The sequence below is a fragment of the Varroa destructor genome, unplaced genomic scaffold (genome assembly GCF_002443255.2).
Source record: "Varroa destructor unplaced genomic scaffold, Vdes_3.0 BEIS01000003.1, whole genome shotgun sequence".
Classification (NCBI taxonomy): Eukaryota; Metazoa; Arthropoda; class Arachnida; order Mesostigmata; family Varroidae; genus Varroa; species Varroa destructor.
The window spans coordinates 19,806,731-19,827,746 of NW_019211456.1; the positions used below are offsets into that span (position 1 = coordinate 19,806,731).

Here is a 21,016-nt window from a genome sequence, read left to right on the forward strand (position 1 = left end):
CATATTAGCCGAAAAAATCAAACTTTCATCCGCAGCACGGTTTGGTGGCAGAAAAATCGATTCGGAAAAAGATAATTAAATGGAACAGTAGCCGGCAAACCTTGTTTACAACAGCCTGTATCATTTATAGAGCTTCATAGTTCATTTTTTCCTCTTGACTTATTTATGCTACCTTAATAATCCTTTATATCGCGGTTATACAGAACTTAGCCAATAAAAAAGCAACGTTCGCAAAAAAGGAGATTACGTTTTATTCACTGTTTACCGCAGATGTGCCACCGATATTTCACGTCTACTTGCATTGCAAATATTAACTTTTTCGTCCCACTTTATTATATTGCGACCCACCCACCACATATATGTATATATAGCTTAAAAAATGGCTGGCGCCTTCACTTCCATGCGAGCCGCAGATATGGGCCAACCCAAAGATGAAACCAAAATTTTCTTCGATGTGATTTTCATTTCAGCAAGCAGACCAGACCTTGTGACAAGGTGCAACAGAATATACAACCTGTAATGTTGTACTATTCTCCCGCGTTAAAATCAAAAGGAACGGTATTCTACAATTAGTCGACGAAGAGGACTCGCATAAATCTGCAATGAACGTTTTTTATCAAAATTACAGTGACTTAAAGATTGTCCGTGAGACCGGGCAATCGAATATAAGAAATCCTATCTGTTTCAAATAATAACGTAATAACGACTATTTATAGATTAATTTATATAGAATATTTGGATAAAAACAATATATTAACGGTATTTTTATCATAATATATATCGTATTTTCCACTTTTTTAATTACGACACTCAATTCGTACTTTCTTTATGCCTGTTTAGCAAACATACGTTCGTTGAAATACTCCGCATTTTTTGTGTTAGCCCTACGGTACTTCGGAGCATTATAGCCTTAAATTACTTAACTGGTACTTGCTCATTTCCAGTTCGATAGCACAGCTAAACAAGATTGAAGTTCGAAAATCATACCTGTATAATTACATAATCTATATTGCAAAGTCACTAACGAGGTCAAGTGAAACAGTAAACCTCACGAACTGGCAATTTTTAGCCAAATGTCGTTTATCATACAGTGTAGAGAATCTTCATTATTTAGAATAGTATCCATACTTAGCTTCATTTACGGTCAGTAGACCGTAATACCACTTATCATTCCAAACTGTAACGTACAGGCACTTAAAATTTTATCTTCGTCGATGGGTGACGTACGACGAGGATTTCATTTGTCATTACTTGCATACCATTAGAAAACCATGGTAATAATGCTAATATTTGACTCCCCGTCATAATGCCAGCATTTATTAAAATAAATTCTAGATTATTTTGTAAAAATCGGGGTTATTGTTGAGTCACAGCACCGTTTTTACTATATAAAGCTAACCATATGTTGCTAAGCTTCACAAAATAAAAACAATGAATAATGACATAGTAGCGAAAATGAACAGTATCCATTTAAAACTTCTGTGATTCATCATCAAACGCCGACCGTATGTTAAGCCAAAGCAGACAAGCCTGGGCGGATTGTTGGCATCTCCGTTCCACTGATTTTGCCAAATCGGTAGCTAAGAATACTTCGTTCCGCTGTATAAACTTAATCTGTAACACACGCATGAAGCATCGTTATGCACTGTTGCTAGAACAGCACTCTCTTTAAGACATCCGAACGAACGGATAGTAACATCTATACATTAGTCAGATCCAATACTCACTAACAAAAGCCCATGATTATCTAGTCTTCGGCTAACTTACATCGGACTTAAGCTTCGTGGTGGCGAGGGCATTAGCTATATGTCGACGATGCGCGGCCACGACATCTCGGAGGGCGGAAGCGATAAGGCCGTGCGAGGGACTATCCAGCAACGCTATCGTGTCTCCAGTAAATAGCAGCAGAGCCTTGGCGAATGCTATTGAATTGTTTGTTAGGTACGTCATAGACGCATCGTCGTACAGCTGTTCTACAGAGATTCGAAGGCCGATGCGTTCCAATGACACCTGCCATGTGTCGTCGATCTGTACGTGTACGAATCCAAAACCCGATTGGAAAACTATAATTATGCTCGGCTATTAAGTAAGTAGAAATAAATACCGCCGAACGCCCTCTTGAATATTCAATAGTGTTTGTAATTAAAATTTTGTAACTTTATTAGAATGCTTAATTTACGTGAATTACATTTATTGCAATTCCATACAAACAAATAAAGTATCTATTGAATAATTTCTTGTAACAAATTTCGAAAAAATCGCGTTGAATGGTCTCTATTTTATGTTTACTTTTCTTTTTAATTCTATAGTTTCGTCCGTGAACGTGGCCGTTATTAACGTTTAGCTTTTACAGGTTTGAGTATTGTTGATCAATCGTTATGAACCTCAGCAAACCTTTTGAGGTTTCCAAACGTCTTCACTTGCCCGGTGCTTAATGGCCTCGAGGATCTTATCTCGCCCATCGGTTATGCATCTCTGGAGATCTGGGCGGAGAGCTCGCATTAGAACAAACTCGAAATCTAGACCTTTAAATACACGAAAGACACGCGAATAATTTTCGATATAACAAGAGTAACTCCAGGACCGATTTCTATAACAACAACAAAAACAACTAATTTTTCCTAGACCTGAAAGGCTCATTTATAACTCGTATTTAGGATCAGGCGAGAGGAACCTCTCATCACATGATTAACACGCCTTTATTTCTAAAGGCGAAGAACAATTCTGGCTTCTCCAGTAAATTATAGTTTAACTCACCGATTTCGTTTAGCGCGTGGCAGGCTGATCGGCAGATCGCGACCGCTTCGGCAACCGCTGACAGCTGCGTTTGAGGGGTGAACAGCTGACGGGAAAGCATTTGAACGAACCAGACCAACTGCGAGCGGCACCAACTTATCAGAGCTAATCACCAAGTAAGACAATGTACGTTGATAAACATATTAAAAAAATCGCCAAACATGTTATTACAAGTGAGTTTAGAATATAAAGTACTGATCAACTGAACGTTGCAGACTTAGACAGCATTTAAGCTTTGCTTGGACCTTAGGAAATCATCAAATAATCAGTGCAATTTACTGCAATTTCATCATGTTTGATTGTGCAGATCAAATAGTATACATAGTATGAACTCACCAGAGGCTATAGCTGTTGAATGAGGAATAAAGGCTTTTTGGAACTGACGACCTGTTTCTGCCATGTGACTGAAATACAATATATCATAGTCTAGTTTCATGTTTGACAAGCAGCTTGAAACGGAGTACTGGTTTGACGTAATATGAAACAAAATGGAATCAATACGGTAAAGACTATTTGCCATCATATATTGCACAACTGACCTGAAAAATACTCCACAGACTCTCTTAACGTACAGCGTTAGCGCACCTTCGGCGTGCAAGCTCTGACTCTTTGTGTTGCTACGAAGTAATGTGGCTCGATGCTCGAGGAATAGTCGGGCCGCCACCGAGGCTCGACCCAATTGAATAAGCAAAGAAACAGCACATTTCGCTGCCCGGGGCCCACCGTGCAACGAACCGCTACCGCTAGCACTTAACTCACCACAAAGCACCTGCGTTGCTTTGCAAAAACAAGTCAGGTTACCTTATATTCAAACTTATGCTTATATTCAAAACATGTATTTTGCTATTATCCTCACTTGATTTTCAAAATTAGAAGATGTATATGTATCTACATGCCCTATAACCCTTATACAATCTTAGTCTGGATTAGCTACAATTTAGATGGGATGCAGGTAACTGATCGTTTTCAGAGCACATTTATGGCAAGAGAGTGAATGACGATACTTAATAGATAGAAATTATGATGGAGTAATCGGCACTTAAAAAGCGTTTTAGACAAATAGTAGTTAAAGCGCTACACCTTGACTAGCTGCTCATGGCGCTTATCGATTCTCAGTTTAACGTCACGGGCTGAATTGGATATTTCCTGCGTATCGCCTTCCTGCGTGGGCCAATAGTCTTGAGCTAAAGAATTCAGATAAAGGATCAAATTTGTTATTTGTTCCTGTACGGCAAAGAGAAGCACGCAAGGCACTAGTTTTGGCCTTTATTGCAACATTTTGTAAAAACGAAAAAAAGTTCGGTTGAGCCACTGGTGTGTAAACCCTACCTTTTTGTAGCAATCTGACAGCCTGCTCAAAATTTCTTTCTGCGATACAAATATCCAGGTCATCAGGAAGATCGACAAGCCAATCAGGCATTGGGGTACCCTCACCCTCTTCATCAGGTTCACCTTGACCTAATGCCAGTGCCAAACCCGGGTAATCTTGCGCAAGTCGCGAGTTTGCCACTGCTTGCCGCGACAATTTCTGCTGTTTCGCAGCACGAATTGCTTCTATCCATGACACCTTTTCCTGTGTAAACAAATACGTAAAGGACAAAACAACGCCTTAGATTGTTAATCTGAAAGGTAGAAAGACGTAGCTGACCGTTTTTTTTTTCTAAATTAGAAGTAGGGTCTGTGATATACCTGAAGCGACTCCATCTGCAGAAGTATGCTCTGTGGAAAGACAAGCATTTTCAGTTGTGATGGCGCATTGGCGTCGACGGCCGCCAGTGAATCGAGTTCGAATACCCATCGAAGGCGATACTGAATCGTACCCCGCTTTACAGGAAGTAAATCCGCCACCAGAAGTGAATCCGTTAAAAGACAAATATAAACCTGAAAATTCAAGGGACAATAAATCAGACTAAATTAGGTGATCTTCATAACAATTTCAACACCTTCATCATTTCGGTAACACCTCTGCGGCAAACGTTAAACTATTTCCCACACGGTTGTGCTCCGGAAAATTTTCAGTAAATCGTTCAATTTCAATGTAAGTTTAATGCTTGAATTGACGATATGGCTGCTACAATGGGAGGGCGCCATTATTAAATTTTGAACAATTTACATTCCCCAAAAGCCAAATAGTTTTATGGGTGAGTGTCGAAAACTACTTTGCACGAGTCAACGAATCAAAACGGCCATAACGGCTCTAATCGGAACGTCATAATCTGCAGATAATGCTAAACAAACCTTAACGGAATCGTCTCGTTCAAGAAGAATAGCTTCTCCTGCCTTTATTAGGGTCTTGTCACTACCATCCAATAATCGAGCCACCCCTTCAACTTTTTCAAGGAGAAACGATATATTTTCCTTGCGGTTCCCGGGTCCACCGGAGTGATTATCTTGGTCCCCCTGAATGGCGGTCTGATTACGTTTGTGGTCCACGTGGTCAGGTCCGTCATCGGCCAACAGATCTCCTTGAATACCGGCTTTGCCGCCTTTGTGTTGTACGATTGATAATCCTGTCATAGCATGCAGCAGTTGTTCCTGGCGATGTAACATATCGCGGAGTTGGTGCATCTCGCTCGCCACATCTATAATGTACCATTGGGGCCTGCTATTAATCGGTTGTCAGTTATTAAGATACTGTATACTTAAGATTCGAGTTGAATGTGAAATCCATAGCGGCCCACTTAAGCTCATGACTTCTCTGACAGGAAGTTTGTCTAGTTCATTATTTTTTGTTCATAGAAGAATTCGGCTGATTAAGCGTTCGAACCTAAGGATATAGTGAAACACTGCAACAATCACAATAATAATCATCTAGAGACGAAATAGCTCTAGTAGAGGACACAACGAAGGATTTACTTTTGGGTTTGTACTTACATGAAATCTCTTTGGCGGTATCGATGAATTGCTTATAGTTGTCATAGACATTTTTCTTAAGTTGATGATTAGTCTGTTCTTGAAGATTCAGGACGGCCTGCTTCTCTTGAAGGATTCTTTCCACTGTTCCAGCACGCTGCACAATGCCCGATACATCTAGTGCAGCAATAGATTACACATAGATACACACATGGCTAATTTGACATGCCAGCAATATATGCTCTGGAAAAAAATCAGCTTTATTGTCTGTCAGCCATAGTAAACCCCCAGCCCACTCCCGACTGCGTATCAATACATAGTCACCTTTGCACAGTATATCCATTCCCATGTCACCGTGATTGGATGCACCTAGCAAGATTTCAATGGCCTAGTAAGCTTCGGCGCCATTTTGAAAAGCATGTACAATGTATCAATCAAACCTAGTCCAACGTAAGCAATGTTATAGTTTGATATAAAATAAACCATATTTGATGCAAGTTCTCTCAGTACGAATACACCTACTGTTATTATATGTTTTCGACCAATAACCAAGTAACTTAATAAAGCTGCGGAAGCTAAAACAAGGTAAAGCTTTTGCAATTAACTATGTTGCTGTGCTTAAGAGCTCGTAAAAAGACCTGAAGCTTTTCTTCAAAAAGAAATAATAATAGACTAATATAGAAGTTCTAGGAAGTTTTACGCTCTACCGCAACGAACAGCCCATATACTAGGCTTTTAACAAACTGTAATTCAGTATCCTCATTCTATTAGTTTTAGACAGACTTTCTTTTTGCATATAAAAATCAACGCCAAAGTATCACGCCTGAAGTGTGTTTATCAATGCTGAGTTGAGCTAAAGTGCAAATAAGACACGTTCGGTTAATGCCATCAGTAAGTACTTCTAGACTGAAAAATACGCCAACAAAGAACATTGGTTTGCCTATTACATACGAATGTGATGCCTTTCTGTTATTGTCTGTGCAGTGTATTTTCAATATTGTTGGCATTTCTCTTTTTTGATTTATGAACGGTAATGAACTCCACTACCCGTTTACCTCATCAAATTTTTATTCGCATTACATTATAGCTTACATTTTTCAGGGTCGAAACTCAGTTGGGAGAACTTTTGAGCACTGGTACTTTCCAGTTCGTCCATTTTGTCACTTTTGGTTATAATGACATTTGCCGCTGTTCTTCTAATGTCTGCCACAGGTTCTCAACAAATACACACAAGTACAAGAAATTTGTTTGGCTATCGGTTTTGGGTATATGGAGTTAATGTTAATATAGAAATAATTAATATAACCACATTTTTAGATTAGTTGAGTGGTATAGCTGTTCGAATTTTCCAACATTTCAAACGTACAGATACACATTACAGGGAACACCCATATGAGCTGCTTTAACTGACGGACGATCGAGCAGACATCAAACGGCGACCGCCATGTTGCAACTGCGAGGCTTTTGACAATCGGATGGAAAGGGCTCGCGGGTCATTAGGGCGAGTTAGATTTCGATTGAAAAACTCGGGCTGTATTTTGCTAGTACGTAGATTTGCGTCAATGTTTTTGCATTGGGCCCTAAGCACAAGACAATTTGTACCTAGATGATGACGTACAATAAAAAATTGAGCACTGTTTATTGTTGTAATAATCTTACGATACTACAGAGTATGAAGTCTGAATTGGAGCTATCCTTTGGAAATCAGATGTATTACGAGTTCAGGAGGACCCTAACATTCCCGGACGGATACTCCGGTATAGTTAGTGCTCCATGTAGTAGGTATTCATTTCGAGCGTAACGATATTCACACAGACCAAGCTTATCTGAGCTAGAATGAAGAGATAAATATTGTTTAAAAGGTTCATTGAATTTTAAGTACGCAAGCACGCAAACAATATGGTTGCAAGTCGGAGCGTTTGTTACCACTGCAACAGCTGTGAACTAATACCATGGCAAGGCCAACTGTAAAGAATAGATTTACGTACTAGAATATGGGTTTTTGATAGAAAAATTATCTGTTTAGAAAAGTATGAAAATAAATGTAATAATAATTGCATAACTTATTAACAGTCAAGTAAGAGTAACACAAAATAGGTGTGCTTTAGATGTATGCACGCTACGTTTGCTCACAGATTCAAATAGATCAAAAATGTCTGGGTTCCCCTACGTATTTAATACATTGTACAACCCAAATTGCTAATAAGACCACCTGTGTAATGAACACAACAATTGGTTTTACGTGTTATGCTACATAAAGAGGCTGACAAGTGGTGATCGACGATGATGGTTTTCGACGAGTGTCGAAAAGATCAATGAAAAATGCCTTTATATCTCAGCGACAAATTTCTCCAGGGGCAAGTATCTAGGGGCACGTGCGACGGTCAAAGTGAGCGCAGACACGCTCCGTTACGTGTAGGAGGCCCGCCTTCTGAAACGTACTGAAGACTCAAACCACTTATTTTCCATTATACTTGTGCCGATCTAAACTCAAATCGTGTAATGATTTGCAATCTGTGTCAAAATAGATTTTACATTATTTAGATACGTTAATTTAACGTCGAGATCGCAAACTGTTTTGTCCAAAATAATAATTATTTTACTAAGGTACCATTTAAACAACTTTACGATAAAGTATATAGCAATTTCTCAATTTTTTTAGCACTTATTTAAAGTCTGATCTGAATATCGTTTCGACTATTTGAAGATAGAGAAGCGCCATTTACAGCAGAGTGTAAGTTTATATAAAATTATTTGTTGACATAATTTTTCTGCGTCATTTTCTCATCTTGTTTACCGAACTTTCCGAAAACATAATCCAATAAATAAATCATTCACCGACTGTAATGTTCAGTAATGTAATATCAAATAACGGAACAGAAATACAAAAAAAGATCATTATTAATCATTAAAAACTCATTCTCATTTCAAATTATATACGAATATAATCACCATCAGTTTGCGGACGTTAATGTATTTATTTTCAATTAATCAAATAAAAATAACTTTCAAGTATTAAAATTCGCTTTATAAAGCGAAGTGTGACAAGTACTTCGAAGCCCGTCATTTTCAAGAAATCAAAGCAAACGGATGGGCTTTCATCCAAAGAAAATGGGCCTCTAAAGATTGTATAAATTTTAACAAAAATTACTAGCTTATCAATACGTTCAATGTCAAGAACTAAAAATTACAGGAAGTTTCTTGAAACTCAATTTTCTTTTAAAGACCCAGTAAAATCCACCACATCAAAGCATTCAAGTTCTAAAAAGTTCTCTCATCTGTCGGCGGCACCCGTGTGCGCAATCGCAATTTAGTTAAACAGTTTTATAGAAATCCCAGACAGCAATGCATTCGCTTTATGTATCCCGGGGACTTTCCTATGGCTATAAATCGACGAATGTTCTGAAAGACGGAAGGCAGCTGTGGCTACGAATTTGTTAGTAGCGTATATGTGTGACAGAACACTGAGTCTTGCCATGGAAATTTTTCATTGTTAAAACTCAAACGTGTGTGCTAGTCGACTAGATTCCTGTACACTAGACTGGAAACGAACCGCAGTGGAAACAAGAATGGAGGACGGTAATTAGCACTCGGAAAAGTTCCTATAAAATAAATTGATATAAATAATAATAAAAATAATACATAATGGAGTAATTTTTGATTATATCCTAATGACATATTGAAAGCACAGGTGCTAAGATGCAGTTGCGACATTACAGTCAAAACTAAATTTAGAAAATTAATTAATGAGTTAACAAAAAGAGCTTAAATAAGTTACAAACACGTTCCATAGATTGTATCAACGCTCTGAAACTGACACAAAAGTCTACTTTAGCAACAAATATGAACAATGAATTGTAACTGACGTGTTGTGTTTACTACCGGGAACAATAAATATACCGCGCTAATGATCAAAATAACTCCTGAAGAGCTAATTTTCTTTTAATTCTAGAGCAACGAGCAGAAAAAGAAATTAATTCTGGGAGCGAAGATGTAACAAATGAAGTATCAGTAAACAACGTTGAACCAGAAAGTTCTGGGGCCCAAAAGAATCTGTTACCGCCGTTATCTTCGTCATCGATGAAAGACTGTGGAGCACGCCGTAACGAGAAAACTATTGATAACACAATTGATAACCTTGAAAATTCAGTTGCTGAAATTAGGTAAGTTAATTCGTCACGAATATCAGTTAGGAAAGGGAGTACAGTTACAGTTAAAAGATGGGTGGGCGAGGATGTACGCATACAGTGTTGATATTTATGGTTAAATATTTACAATTCGTTACTTATTTACGAAATAATTATGATTCCGATAGATTCTAATATTTGTCATAAACTATTCCCTTTATGGCATGCTAAAAGGGTTATATGTACATTAGCACATTTACGTCAATAACATTGGCAAAATTTAGTTACACTTGAGCCAAATTATCAATTTGTTTTTGAAATACGCCATACCGATGAATGGTTTGTTTTTCTCTGTGTAAGAAATGGTGTCTGAGGTAATACCAAATCATTTTCTGCTATTTGTATCCAAACAGATGTTTTACTTGTAATAAAGTAAGGTACGTCGCAGCGTTCAAGTATGCTTGTTTGTAGCTACATACGGACTCGCCAAAGTCACGTAGGTGCCGTTACTGCTAAACCACGGCTCATATATTTCTGTTGAAGTTTTTCTATTTTTTATTATTTTAATCTTATACATAGTTTTTATTTCTGAATGTTATTATACATGTATGAAAAATTAGAGGAAAGACCAGCTTCCGTAAACGATTTACAGCGTATCTTATGTATGATGAGTAGAGCACCTTTATGTGTGGCGCCATTGTGAGCATCATCGATTTGACTTCAACATCTTCGAGCACTTGTGGTAAGTGCTTCTTTCTCATAAAATCACCAAAACAACTACATAATCATGGCGGGCAATCTAAGTATCGAACAGCAACAATAGATTATTGAGCAATACCAGAAGACCGAGAACGCCGAAAAGGTTCGGGAAAAGTGGGCTAAGGAGTTTGGAACCTCTCCACCTTCACGACGATCCATTTACAAGATTCGGGACAAATTCGAGATCACTGGATCCGTGATTAATGCCCCGAAAAGTGGCCGACCCGCTTTCGGTTCTCCAGACAAGAATGAAATGTTAGTAAGTGAAGTATTTACAACGAATCCTATAATAAAACAACACCTAAAACCCTTTGAAATGGGTCACATTACGAGTACCTTTGAGATTTATTATAATTTCGGCAAGAACGAGTATCAATACTCGATATATGTGAGAGAATAAGACTGTATGCGTACCTCCTTTCTACCTTGAGTTTAGCTGTGAGCCTATTATTATACTTCCCAAATAGAACCTTACGTTTTTTGCATATACAATTTAATCACCGCCTTTTGGTCCGAAAAATATATCTGTTGTAATCTTTCGTACATGGCCAAAATCGGTACACGCTTATTCCTACACCTTTTTCTTTCAACTTTAAATAATTCCTAGTCAAAACAGTGAAATAACAGCAACATTGTCTTTCCCAGTATGTTTTTTTTTACTTTGAAAACATAGAGAATCCTAAAATTCGTGAATTTAAAAAATCATAAAGCCTAGCTGGGTCTGAAAACCTGGATTATCATATGACTTCAGTTGCACAGCGTCTCTTGATGATAAAAGTTTTTCATACACGTGCATCATTTAGGTGTCCCTCTTCTGAATAAACTCTTTCTAAAATCTATTTCTATTGTAGCGCGAAGCTGATGGCATTTGATCCTGCGAAGTTAGATTGGCCAAGCTACGAGATTATTCTAGATTGCTTCTTCAAGGCAAACAACATCGTTGATAACAAACAGAAGGTTGGTATAGTTTAATTAATCCTTAAAACTTGTTTCTTAAATATGATGACAAGCTACCGTTCGGTAGCTCTTTTGGATCATATACATCGTAAGCTCAAAAAGAGAATTTCTACCATCGACACGATTATGAAATTAATAATTTAACAGGTATGCATAATCCCAAACAATTTAGAGCTGGTGGGTATCAGAGGCACAGTCCTCATTTGTACTTGAAGGCTTTTTAAAAATCAACTGCAAAATAATTGCATATATGACGATGATATACAGCGGCTTTATGAAAACAATAGATTGTTGCTTTAGGCCTACTTAAGTTTTTTCATCCTCTTTAGATTTCAATTTTGAGACGTCGGGGCGGCAGTACAGTTTGCAGCATTCTTAACGAAGCTTTGGCGTCCAAGAGGTCTCAAGCCGAAAACGAAAATCGGCCGGATGAAGCGAAGTCGTGCGAGCTAACGGCAGAAGACGCAATTGAAGCACTAAGAGTAGCGCTTCATTATGAAGATGGAGCCGCCATCAAAAGGTACCGTTCTTCAAAGCACAGCTCTTTTTTTTTTGTCAACAGCTAAACTATAACATACATGTTATCCATATACTTAAATTAACAGTAAAATATATTCTAATAAACACCTCATGTTTTAGGTGTCTATAAAAGATAAGTTGCCCGATTGTTAGCCAATCCGATAGCCGAAACTGTTACAATGCTAGATGTCATACTGTTTTTGTGGTTTCTTGAATCATCTTAGAAACCACATTCTGCAAACCCGGTGAGCTGATTCAGCTGGTCCTTCTGGTTATAACGTTATATTTTTATAAGCGCATTTAGGTTAGCGTAGAAATTTCGGAGTTTATTACTAACATTAGTTCTTTTCCTGTCGCTTAATATAGGCTGATCTTTTTCCGCCGGGTCCAGCAGCCAAATGAATCGATTTCTGACTATATACGAGATCTCAAACAGCTTGGCCGAGCCTGTGGATTTCCGAAGGTTTGTTTTTCTGTTTGAATTTCTTTTCAATTATCCATTTATATCCATTTTATATAGGGTTTAACTACCTATAGAAAGCATGAGGTAACGACTCTATAACACGACAGATTCGTGAACGTCTCCGAGATCAACTGATTGCCGGAATTCGTTCGGGAGAAATTCGTCGTCGGCTGTTGGCTGAGCGAGGGGAATTAACAATGAGAAAAGCGTTCGATATCGCCCAACTGTGGGAGGAGCTTCTATCAAACTCGCCAGCTCTTATAGAAGGTGAGCGAACACTATCGTGGTTAGAACCAAGCAAAGATAAACAACCTCAATCTTGTTTAAAGCGTACAACGTTGCGGATAAAGGAATAGAGTATGCTTAATCATCTCAGTACGTCATCGTTAAAGTAATGAAGAGCAAAGCTAAAATCTACAAGCTTTAATGCAAACTTCTAGCAGAAAAATCCCACATATTTGTGTGGCTCTAGATATTCAGAATGGTATCCGTGAGTGAGTTATAAGAAGAGCTGCTCAGCTTAGATTCGCAATAATAACCATAGTTATTCTACAAGTCCGCCGTCACGTTAAAGCTGGTTCGCTTCACCTATTTTGTTGTCGAGTCGTGATGCCTGTGCAGACTTGACCATCTAGCCTATTTGTTTCTCCTAACTTCGCAGTTTATTTCTATGCATGATTGTGTACTATATCTAGAGCTGCTGATACCTGATTCAACTTTCTGAGCACAATAGATTTAAATAAGTGCTTAACGCTTATCGCACGCTGCATCAATTGGCACCGTGTGATCTCAAAGACATGTTGTGTTTGGTTTTTAACGGCCCATGCTAGATTTCGAAAAGCTACAGGATCGTGTACGGAACTTGGCAAATGATGAACCTGATGAGGAAGATTCCGTCGAAAAAGAAGGGGACCAAGTGAGTCTAGCAAAATTTCTTCTATTAATGTTTTGTATCTGTTGGAGTGAATACGTACCTGCAAAGAAATTCCTTCGTTGCCTCATAATTTTTCTAAGTTCCCCCAGATAACTCTTCCAAATCGATAACAATGTTCTTAGGAAGGAGGAGTCAATGGCGTGGTACACATTGACGTTTCGCCTGAGCAACAAAACGGCAAAATCCTCTCGGCAGAATCGCAGGACTCTGGCGAACCGCCTCGAAGGAAACGTGGAAGACCTCGTAAGAATCCAGCTGTTGAACGCATAGTTATTAAGGTAAATGCCAATACGAATATACTTGCGAAAAAAAAAGCAGAATTATATGACACATGAACGATACACGTAAACCAGTTTCGAATTAATGAGTGCCGAAAGTATTTGAAAGGGATATTTCGCTAATCACAATGGAGAGCTAAAGAAACACTCATTGTAACTGATTGCGTTAAAGTAAATTTAACGGTACATATTTCTGTGCTCGATTATAGGTGTCCCTCAAGGACCTCGCGTCGACGACGAGAAATGGAGTCGACGAAGAGGAGTGTTCCGAAAGCCAAACCATCAAAAGCAGTCGTGGAAGACCACGAAGGGTGAAACAAGAGCCTACTCCCGCGAAAAATGACCAGGCCGAACTGGACTCAGACACTAACGAAGGATCGACTATAGCTCCTGTAGCAGTTAAAAAACGACGGAAAACAAAGTAAGCATCCATCATTGGCTAGGTTTTTAAGTTAAGAAGTCAAAAAGCAATTTTGGTAATGCCACTGGGGTTCTGTGATGGAATTATTTCTCATTATAGACCTCCGCCAGACCCAAACATTCCACCGAAAAAGCGGGGCCGTCCTCTATCCGCGCCGATGGTACCTGGCGGAAAGCGTTTCAAGTGCCAGTACTGTGATTACATGTATGTATGAGTTTTTTACGATACGTTTAATGGTATGATATGTCTAAGCTTCTCTTTTACTGATGGAATCCAATGTTTAATGAATGTGAAATATTCACCAAATGCTTTTTTCTAGGACCAACACCCGGCAGTGTGTGAAGCGGCACGAAATGACCCACACTGGAGAAAAACCCCATCCATGCAGTTACTGCCCACTTCGTTTTCGTGAGCGGCAACATCTACAAAATCATGAACGGTTACATACTGGTGAGCTACCATACATCTGTGAACACTGTGGACGAGGATTTGCTAAAAGCTCCACTCTTACAGATCACATACGGACGCACACAAGAGAGGTAAGGCGGCAGTCACACAGGATTACTTTACGGATTTGATTGGTTGTTGTAAGCTGTAAGGTATAGGAAATGTTTCCTTGTGAGTGTTACGTAGTAGAGCCGTAAAATTGGATAACACATAATTGAAATTCCCATTTAACTCCTATTCCCAAAATTTCTCAAAATAGTTTCGAGCAAGTCTATATTGTAAATTATAAGAGGATTGGTAGTAAGGACATAAATCATAAATAATAGTGAAATTCCGTTTTGGTGTTTATGAAGTAGTATACAATGCTTGAACGATCGATGTAATGATTTGATAACTGTTGCGATTTCCTGCAGGTATTTTTTTTGGTCCAAAGGTAACGTTTTATTTAGAAAGGTGCAACAGTAGTCCTTTCTAAATAAAAAATTAGGGCATTTCTTGACTTGGTGCCTGTCTTCATATTTATACCGTCTATAACACCTATAAGTAGCATCTACGTGACAGAACATGAGCATAAATATAGACTTTTTGGAACACATTGTGGTTATGAATTCTTCTCTTTGGTTTTTTAGGCTCCACACCTATGCGAATTTTGTGGCCGTGGTTTTATCCAAAAATCTGCTTTGAACACGCACGTGCTTATACACACTGGTCGTCGCCCCCACGTGTGCTCCGTCTGTCAGAAGGGCTTCACCACGTCGAATCTACTCAAAACACATATGCGTATTCATAATGAAGCAGCTGCTTTCGTAGCACTTAAATCAACCGAGTATGTTTTTATTTTAATTCAACAAGGTGCAGTATTTCGGGTAAAAAAACCCTAGATTATCGCATTGTTTATAATGGTTAACAGTAATGGCATGATAGATTGTATCCCTCTAAATCCAAACTCTGACGTTTAATAAATTAATAAAGCTTTGAAAACGCAGTCATAAATCGCAAGTAGGTCGCAAACCTCGGTGAACGTGTCATTTTTTATTACCGTTTTTGCTTTTAATAAGAAGAGATTTGTATTTGAGTTTAATTAGTTTCCACAAACGAGGCCCAATGTGACTAGCTCCTATAATAATATAATCGCGCTTTCTTCTTGAGTACAGGCAACAAGCTACGGGGACCCACGCAGGCGCTCAAAGCGAACATACCTTGACAACCCAAATGGACAAAAATATTCGTTCTTTTCAGAATGAAAACACACGTGAAATAAGAGCGGCATCAACAGACCTGAGTCAGCAAGGTGAGGTGCTACGTTGTGCGTTAGAAACAATGGAACAAAGACTGCCTACAACGGAATCAGGTACAGATCCCATGTCCATGCTAAGAACCATGCAAATGGTGCATTTGGCTGGTTACGGGGGGGTTCAGATCAAATCGGAACACGGAATTATTGGAACGATCCCTGACGATGCACGAGCTCAAGAATCGAGTCAAGGTTCCGCAGTCACTCCTGTTAGCGAGGAAGAAATCTCACCCGGTGACGCGTCTGCAGCTGGACCAGAAGACAGAAACTTACATGGAGAGCATGGGATTCAACAACTAGTTGGACAGGTCTGTTTAAGTTCTAACAATTACCTTAGTATATAGTATTTTTTCAAGCTCTCTATAACATGGAACTAGAACACAAATTACTTCTCAGACCTGGTAGCGACATTCGATTGAGGTTCTTATATATATGAATCTGTCGTTGTTCCAGAGCAATCCCGCAATTCTGGGCTTAGGCGCTCCCGGAATGCCACCACACCTAATGCCTCAATCGACTGTGTTAGTTCCTGGGATACGTTCTAGAGAACCACCCGTAATGGTTCCACTCCCGCATTCACATTCACTGTCGAATGACCTAGTTCCAGCTTCGTCCATTATACCCTGGTGAAAGGAAGCTTCTGTGTTGAATGTATATCAAAACCGTTTGCATTGTGTAGATCGTCCTGAAACATTTTTTAAGCTTATTCCAATGCTATGGTAGCTGTCAATGATCAAGAGATAAGCATTGAGTATGAAAGGCTTTTTAAGCCTTAATAGGGTAAATACAAACGTTTTGCTGAATACGATTACACGACTCATGATCTGAAGTTTGTGAAAATGTCTTCGATGAATTATGATGTGAATGTATTATAATTTGCGAAAATCAATCACGAAAATTTAGTTAATGGTATGGAGCGGCACACACTGTCACTAGGAATAATGAGTAATTATTGAAGTAAGTTAAACAGAGCTATTTAAGAACATAACTCAAAAATATCATGTACAAATTTTATTCATCATCCTTAATAAAAAAAATCTTCATATATCTTAAACTTGCCTTAGTTATAAGTCTAGTCTTCATAGATTACACGAAAAACATTTAGATCTTACCCAAATTATTAACAGAGCCCATAATAATCAAACATGCAGCTATGCCGGGATTTTATTGTGTTCTTTAGATTGCGAGCGGCAGAAGACTGAGTATAATCACTAAAATTCGTTCATTTACAGCAAAATCTAGTCTACCTATTGACCCAATGTACATACTGCATTATACAAAGGGCCGAAATGATTATGTCCAACGACAATTTTAACACATAATCGGGAACTACTTTACATCAAGCGCACTTCATATATGACATATTTAGCATCCCGATTTATGAAAGCATTAAGCCGATTAAATCTGTAATCGGTAAGTAGTTACATTAACGTTCTTTGTATCGAGCCCTATTTATAGTAGACACATGTAGCTTTTCAAAAATGTATAATGGTATCAAGACGTTATATCACCAAACAGTCTACACTCTTGACATTACCTGAACCAGATGAATTACGCATACGAGATGTAAAATAAACGTTCAGCCTATTCAATATTACTAACTCAACGGTACTATCAATCGTAAAATGGGCGAATGATATATGAACGAGATGAGAAGTGCAGACATAATTTTCGGTACATTAAAGTTTTTCTACAAGACATAGAAGTGTGTTTGACTAGTTTACGTTCGGCTATAATACATTCGCCTATGATCATTTGTTCATCAAGAAACACCATTAAAAAACTTCGACTATAGCCCTATTTGAGATTGATTGCACTTCATTTGAATAGAACCTACATTATACCTGACCTTCTAGAAGAGCAGGTGAAGAAAATCAACTAATAACAGAAGTCGTATCAAGACGATTTGATGATTTTACTCGAGCTTGGTACGTACTTGATTTTAACATATTAACGTTTCTGAGCTTGTGTATTTCAACCATCAATCTTAGTTGCCATTTAGGTGCATGCTACATGATTCGTGTGATAAATAAGTTATCTTTAATGATTGTATGGTACTCATCATTAATCTAAAAAATATGATTATTATTATTGTTTGTATTGTTATTATTTTTGGTAATTACTATTTTCGTCTACTGCTAGAGACCAATAAAAACACAGATTTTAATGGTTCTGTCACCAATCACTTTAAGATAAAAACATATGTATTTGCCTTTTTGCGCTGCTTGCTAGCTCTAGTTCCGTTCGCTCGCTCGCTCGCTCGCTCGCTTGTGTCTTCTCTCGTTTATTTTGCCCTTTTGTTTTTTCTTCATATCTGTTTTTCTGCCGTTTGTTTTTTTTTCGTTATTTAACTGTATGGGTATTGCCCTTTATCTCGAGATATGTCTAATCGCATTGCAATGGTCTGCAGCTCAGTCAAAAGTAATATTTCTCGACTTTTTCATGTAAACATCCGGATCTGGATTTCAAATCTTCATCAGCATAAACTAATTATTACGACCGTATGGAATCGTATTTGTCCACTGTGACCTACTTTACATCAACAGCTTCTCTCTCGCGCTTTCCTATTATCTAGTGCTGGTACCCGTCATAGTAAAATTATAATAATAAAACAATATTACAGAAATCAGATAATCGCCATCGTTAATACGCCGGTCGTAGACACTCACCATGAGGCGCTGGTATTCTGATTTTTCTCTTTTTTTTTTTAAATTTTGTCGCTGTTTACTTGGTCGCAGCCGTTTACATCAGTTGATCGAAAATATCACTTTCGCCAATTTTATTTCTCTCGAAACACATACAGTGGTTAGAACGGTTAAACTGTATGGTAATGTTAAAAAAACGTCAGGACAAAATAAGAACCGAATAAATCTACAGAAGTACGGCGGAGCCCGCGAAAATTGTAGCTTTTTTATGCACAGTTCTGCGCATTGGACCTACATTTAGTCTTGAGTAGGGTCTTGTTCTGCCATATTTACTTCATGTTGTTAGCCCTACGTTAAGTCCTTAGCATAGGACCTACAAACGACAGATACTGAACAACTACCTTAATTAATCACCGTTGATCACGCATTCCTGTAGTATTCATTCGTTATTACAGACAGTCGACATTTTTTTTATTTGCTTATACTTAACGAAAACGAAAAAATTCATTGAACCACCTAATGTGTTTTTAGGAATAGAGTCCTCCAAATTAGAAGGCTAGTACAAACGAATAGGAGGGAAAAACAATTACCCGTTAGCATTCTTTTTGGCGTACCATGTATGCACCATCGTATTAATGGAAAAACAGTAAATCATCAGTAGGAGCTAATTATTATCGTATTTATGAAATCGAAGGTAGTGTACCTTTATTTGAACGTCTCACGCAATGACTACTATGGACAAGCGAAGTGACAACGCAACGTAACTGGATGGGCCAACCCACTGTATCGCAGTGATAATAATAACTTATGTTGGTTTATATGCATTGTTAAAAAATTACTCAAGAAAAACTTTTTTCTCGCATCGTCATAGCATTGCCTGCTACCTATAACGTTTTTAATGTGCTGCTAAGTAATTCGTCTGTTAATTTTTATTTAACCTTTTATATTTAATCGAATTATATTAATGGTAACGATAACAATAGTAGTTATAGAGTATATAACTCTTGCATTTGTATGGAGTTCGTATATAGGATTACACCGCTTCACGCTGCTCGTGACTCGTATTTTACAGTATCCTATTTTTGGAGAAAAAAACAGATACAGCTTAATCGATTTTTTCCAATGCGTGTACGCTGTTGTACGTGTATTTCATTTTTCGTACCTCCCTATCTTCTTCTTATCATTAACAGTAGTATATCGCCATTAACATTCGTAGGATGTAATTGATTACCTCAATTTCTCTCTCTCGCTCTCTCTCGCTCTTTCTCTCTCTCTCTCCCTTCTGTACTTCATATAAGTGCAGATGCTTCTTTTCCAAATAGCTAGCAAACAAGCACGTGCTGATGGAACTTATGGCTCGGCAGGGTTATATCTCCATGCAAAAAGAACAATTCATAAGTAAAAACTGTTTTTTTTTGTAACACGCAAGAACATTTGCTCTTGATCATAAGCTTGTGGTCCTTCATGATAGAATCGTGCTATTGTATGTAGACTGGATAACAGCAAGGTCAATCGAGCTGCCGAAAACTTCAAATTAATTTGGACACGGCAGGGGAACTGGAAACAATGGCCAATTACAAACGGCATGTGAGTATACAATAGTTACGCACTGAGCGATCGTCTGCGTTGACTCGGTAATTTTTTCAGTTTTTTCTTTTAATTCTTTTATCGTTTTGCACAGCTCGAAATTTTCGAACACATGCTTCAATACGAATACTGCTGCTGTCTTCACTATTGCTTACTCTGTCGTCGTTTATAAGAAGCGGTATTACTGCAGTCACAGTCGTATGACGTTATGTATCTACGCCGGTTGTTTGTTTTTCATTTCCCCAGTTAATTGTTATTACAAAAAGACTGTTTTTTTTTTCTTGTTTCCATCGAAATTGTCCCGTAGTGTTAGATTTTCTTTTTGGATCGTTTTCTCTCTCTTACATGTTTTCGAACTGATCAACACGGCGCTTCGTGTTGCCTTTGCGGATCTCGCGTAGGGTTTTGTACTTATCACGCCCCTTCTTGCGATTGTCTTGATGCAGTAGGTCCTCCTGAGTGAGTTTACTATCCTCACGCAGTTCATTCAGTTCCGCGCTAAGTGTAGTTAGCTGATCGTTGAGTGTTTTCTTCTTGCTAATCTCGGTATTACGCTCTTCTTCCGGTCGTGGGATATGTTCATTGCTACCACTGTAGTTAAGGTCGCCCGTCTGGATGTCTGTAGTCTCGTCGTCCTGCTCATCATGTTCGTGTTCGGCAACGTGGTGGTGATCGGGCGTCGACGACGCGGCTATCAGAGCTGCGGCCACCTGTAACGCGCCGCCGAAAAGATAAAAATCCTTGGTATTATTCTATGCTGTATGCTATGGATGGTTAATGCTGCCAGCTGACTTCTGTGTACGCTGGTTAGCCAGCAGAGATAATGAAAATTGAAAATTTCGAAAATTTCCCATTTTGTAATTTAGCAATATACAAATATGAGCATTAGGACATTAAATTTATATCATTTAATTTTGCAAACAAAAATGCAAAATA

The 21,016-nt window shown here is 38.3% G+C and overlaps 3 protein-coding genes across 10 annotated transcripts in view; 1 reads left to right on the forward strand and 2 right to left on the reverse strand.

Annotated features, from left to right (window-relative positions):
- Nucleotides 1-227: 227 nt before the first annotated feature.
- Nucleotides 228-7,037, reverse strand: Exo84 (exocyst complex component Exo84). The gene is made up of 12 exons (XM_022799122.2): nucleotides 6,742-7,037; nucleotides 5,671-5,826; nucleotides 5,035-5,378; nucleotides 4,486-4,677; nucleotides 4,126-4,369; nucleotides 3,877-3,980; nucleotides 3,336-3,565; nucleotides 3,133-3,200; nucleotides 2,758-2,901; nucleotides 2,395-2,525; nucleotides 1,768-2,028; nucleotides 228-1,614 (listed from the first exon to the last, which is right to left on the reverse strand). Exons 1-12 carry the CDS (start codon nucleotides 6,803-6,805, stop codon nucleotides 1,471-1,473), a joined length of 2,082 nt encoding a protein of 693 aa, XP_022654857.1. The 5' UTR covers nucleotides 6,806-7,037; the 3' UTR covers nucleotides 228-1,470.
- A 1,976-nt stretch (nucleotides 7,038-9,013) lies between these two features.
- LOC111248202 (uncharacterized) lies at nucleotides 9,014-18,232 on the forward strand. Of its 5 annotated transcripts, none has more exons than XM_022800104.2 (14): nucleotides 9,016-9,228; nucleotides 9,602-9,812; nucleotides 11,387-11,492; nucleotides 11,822-12,012; nucleotides 12,378-12,474; nucleotides 12,582-12,741; nucleotides 13,305-13,390; nucleotides 13,531-13,686; nucleotides 13,896-14,107; nucleotides 14,207-14,311; nucleotides 14,427-14,646; nucleotides 15,184-15,380; nucleotides 15,709-16,156; nucleotides 16,302-18,232. In XM_022800104.2, exons 1-14 carry the CDS (start codon nucleotides 9,219-9,221, stop codon nucleotides 16,476-16,478), a joined length of 2,376 nt encoding a protein of 791 aa, XP_022655839.1. In that variant the 5' UTR covers nucleotides 9,016-9,218; the 3' UTR covers nucleotides 16,479-18,232. The 5 variants fall into 5 exon arrangements, with proteins under 5 accessions (XP_022655846.1, XP_022655839.1, XP_022655843.1 ...); XM_022800108.2 differs by lacking the exon at nucleotides 9,016-9,228 and adding an exon at nucleotides 10,452-10,790 and having other exon boundaries at nucleotides 9,671-9,812; XM_022800106.2 differs by lacking the exon at nucleotides 9,016-9,228 and adding an exon at nucleotides 10,397-10,790 and having other exon boundaries at nucleotides 9,673-9,812.
- Moe (moesin) overlaps nucleotides 18,010-21,016 on the reverse strand; it is a 40,329-nt gene continuing 37,322 nt past the window's right edge. For all 4 annotated transcript variants that reach the window (XM_022800112.2, XM_022800113.2, XM_086985522.1 and 1 more), the window contains one exon: nucleotides 18,010-20,790. In XM_022800112.2, coding sequence (XP_022655847.1) covers nucleotides 20,422-20,790 — 369 coding nt within the window. In that variant the 3' untranslated portion in view covers nucleotides 18,010-20,421. The remainder of the gene's footprint in view (nucleotides 20,791-21,016) is intronic.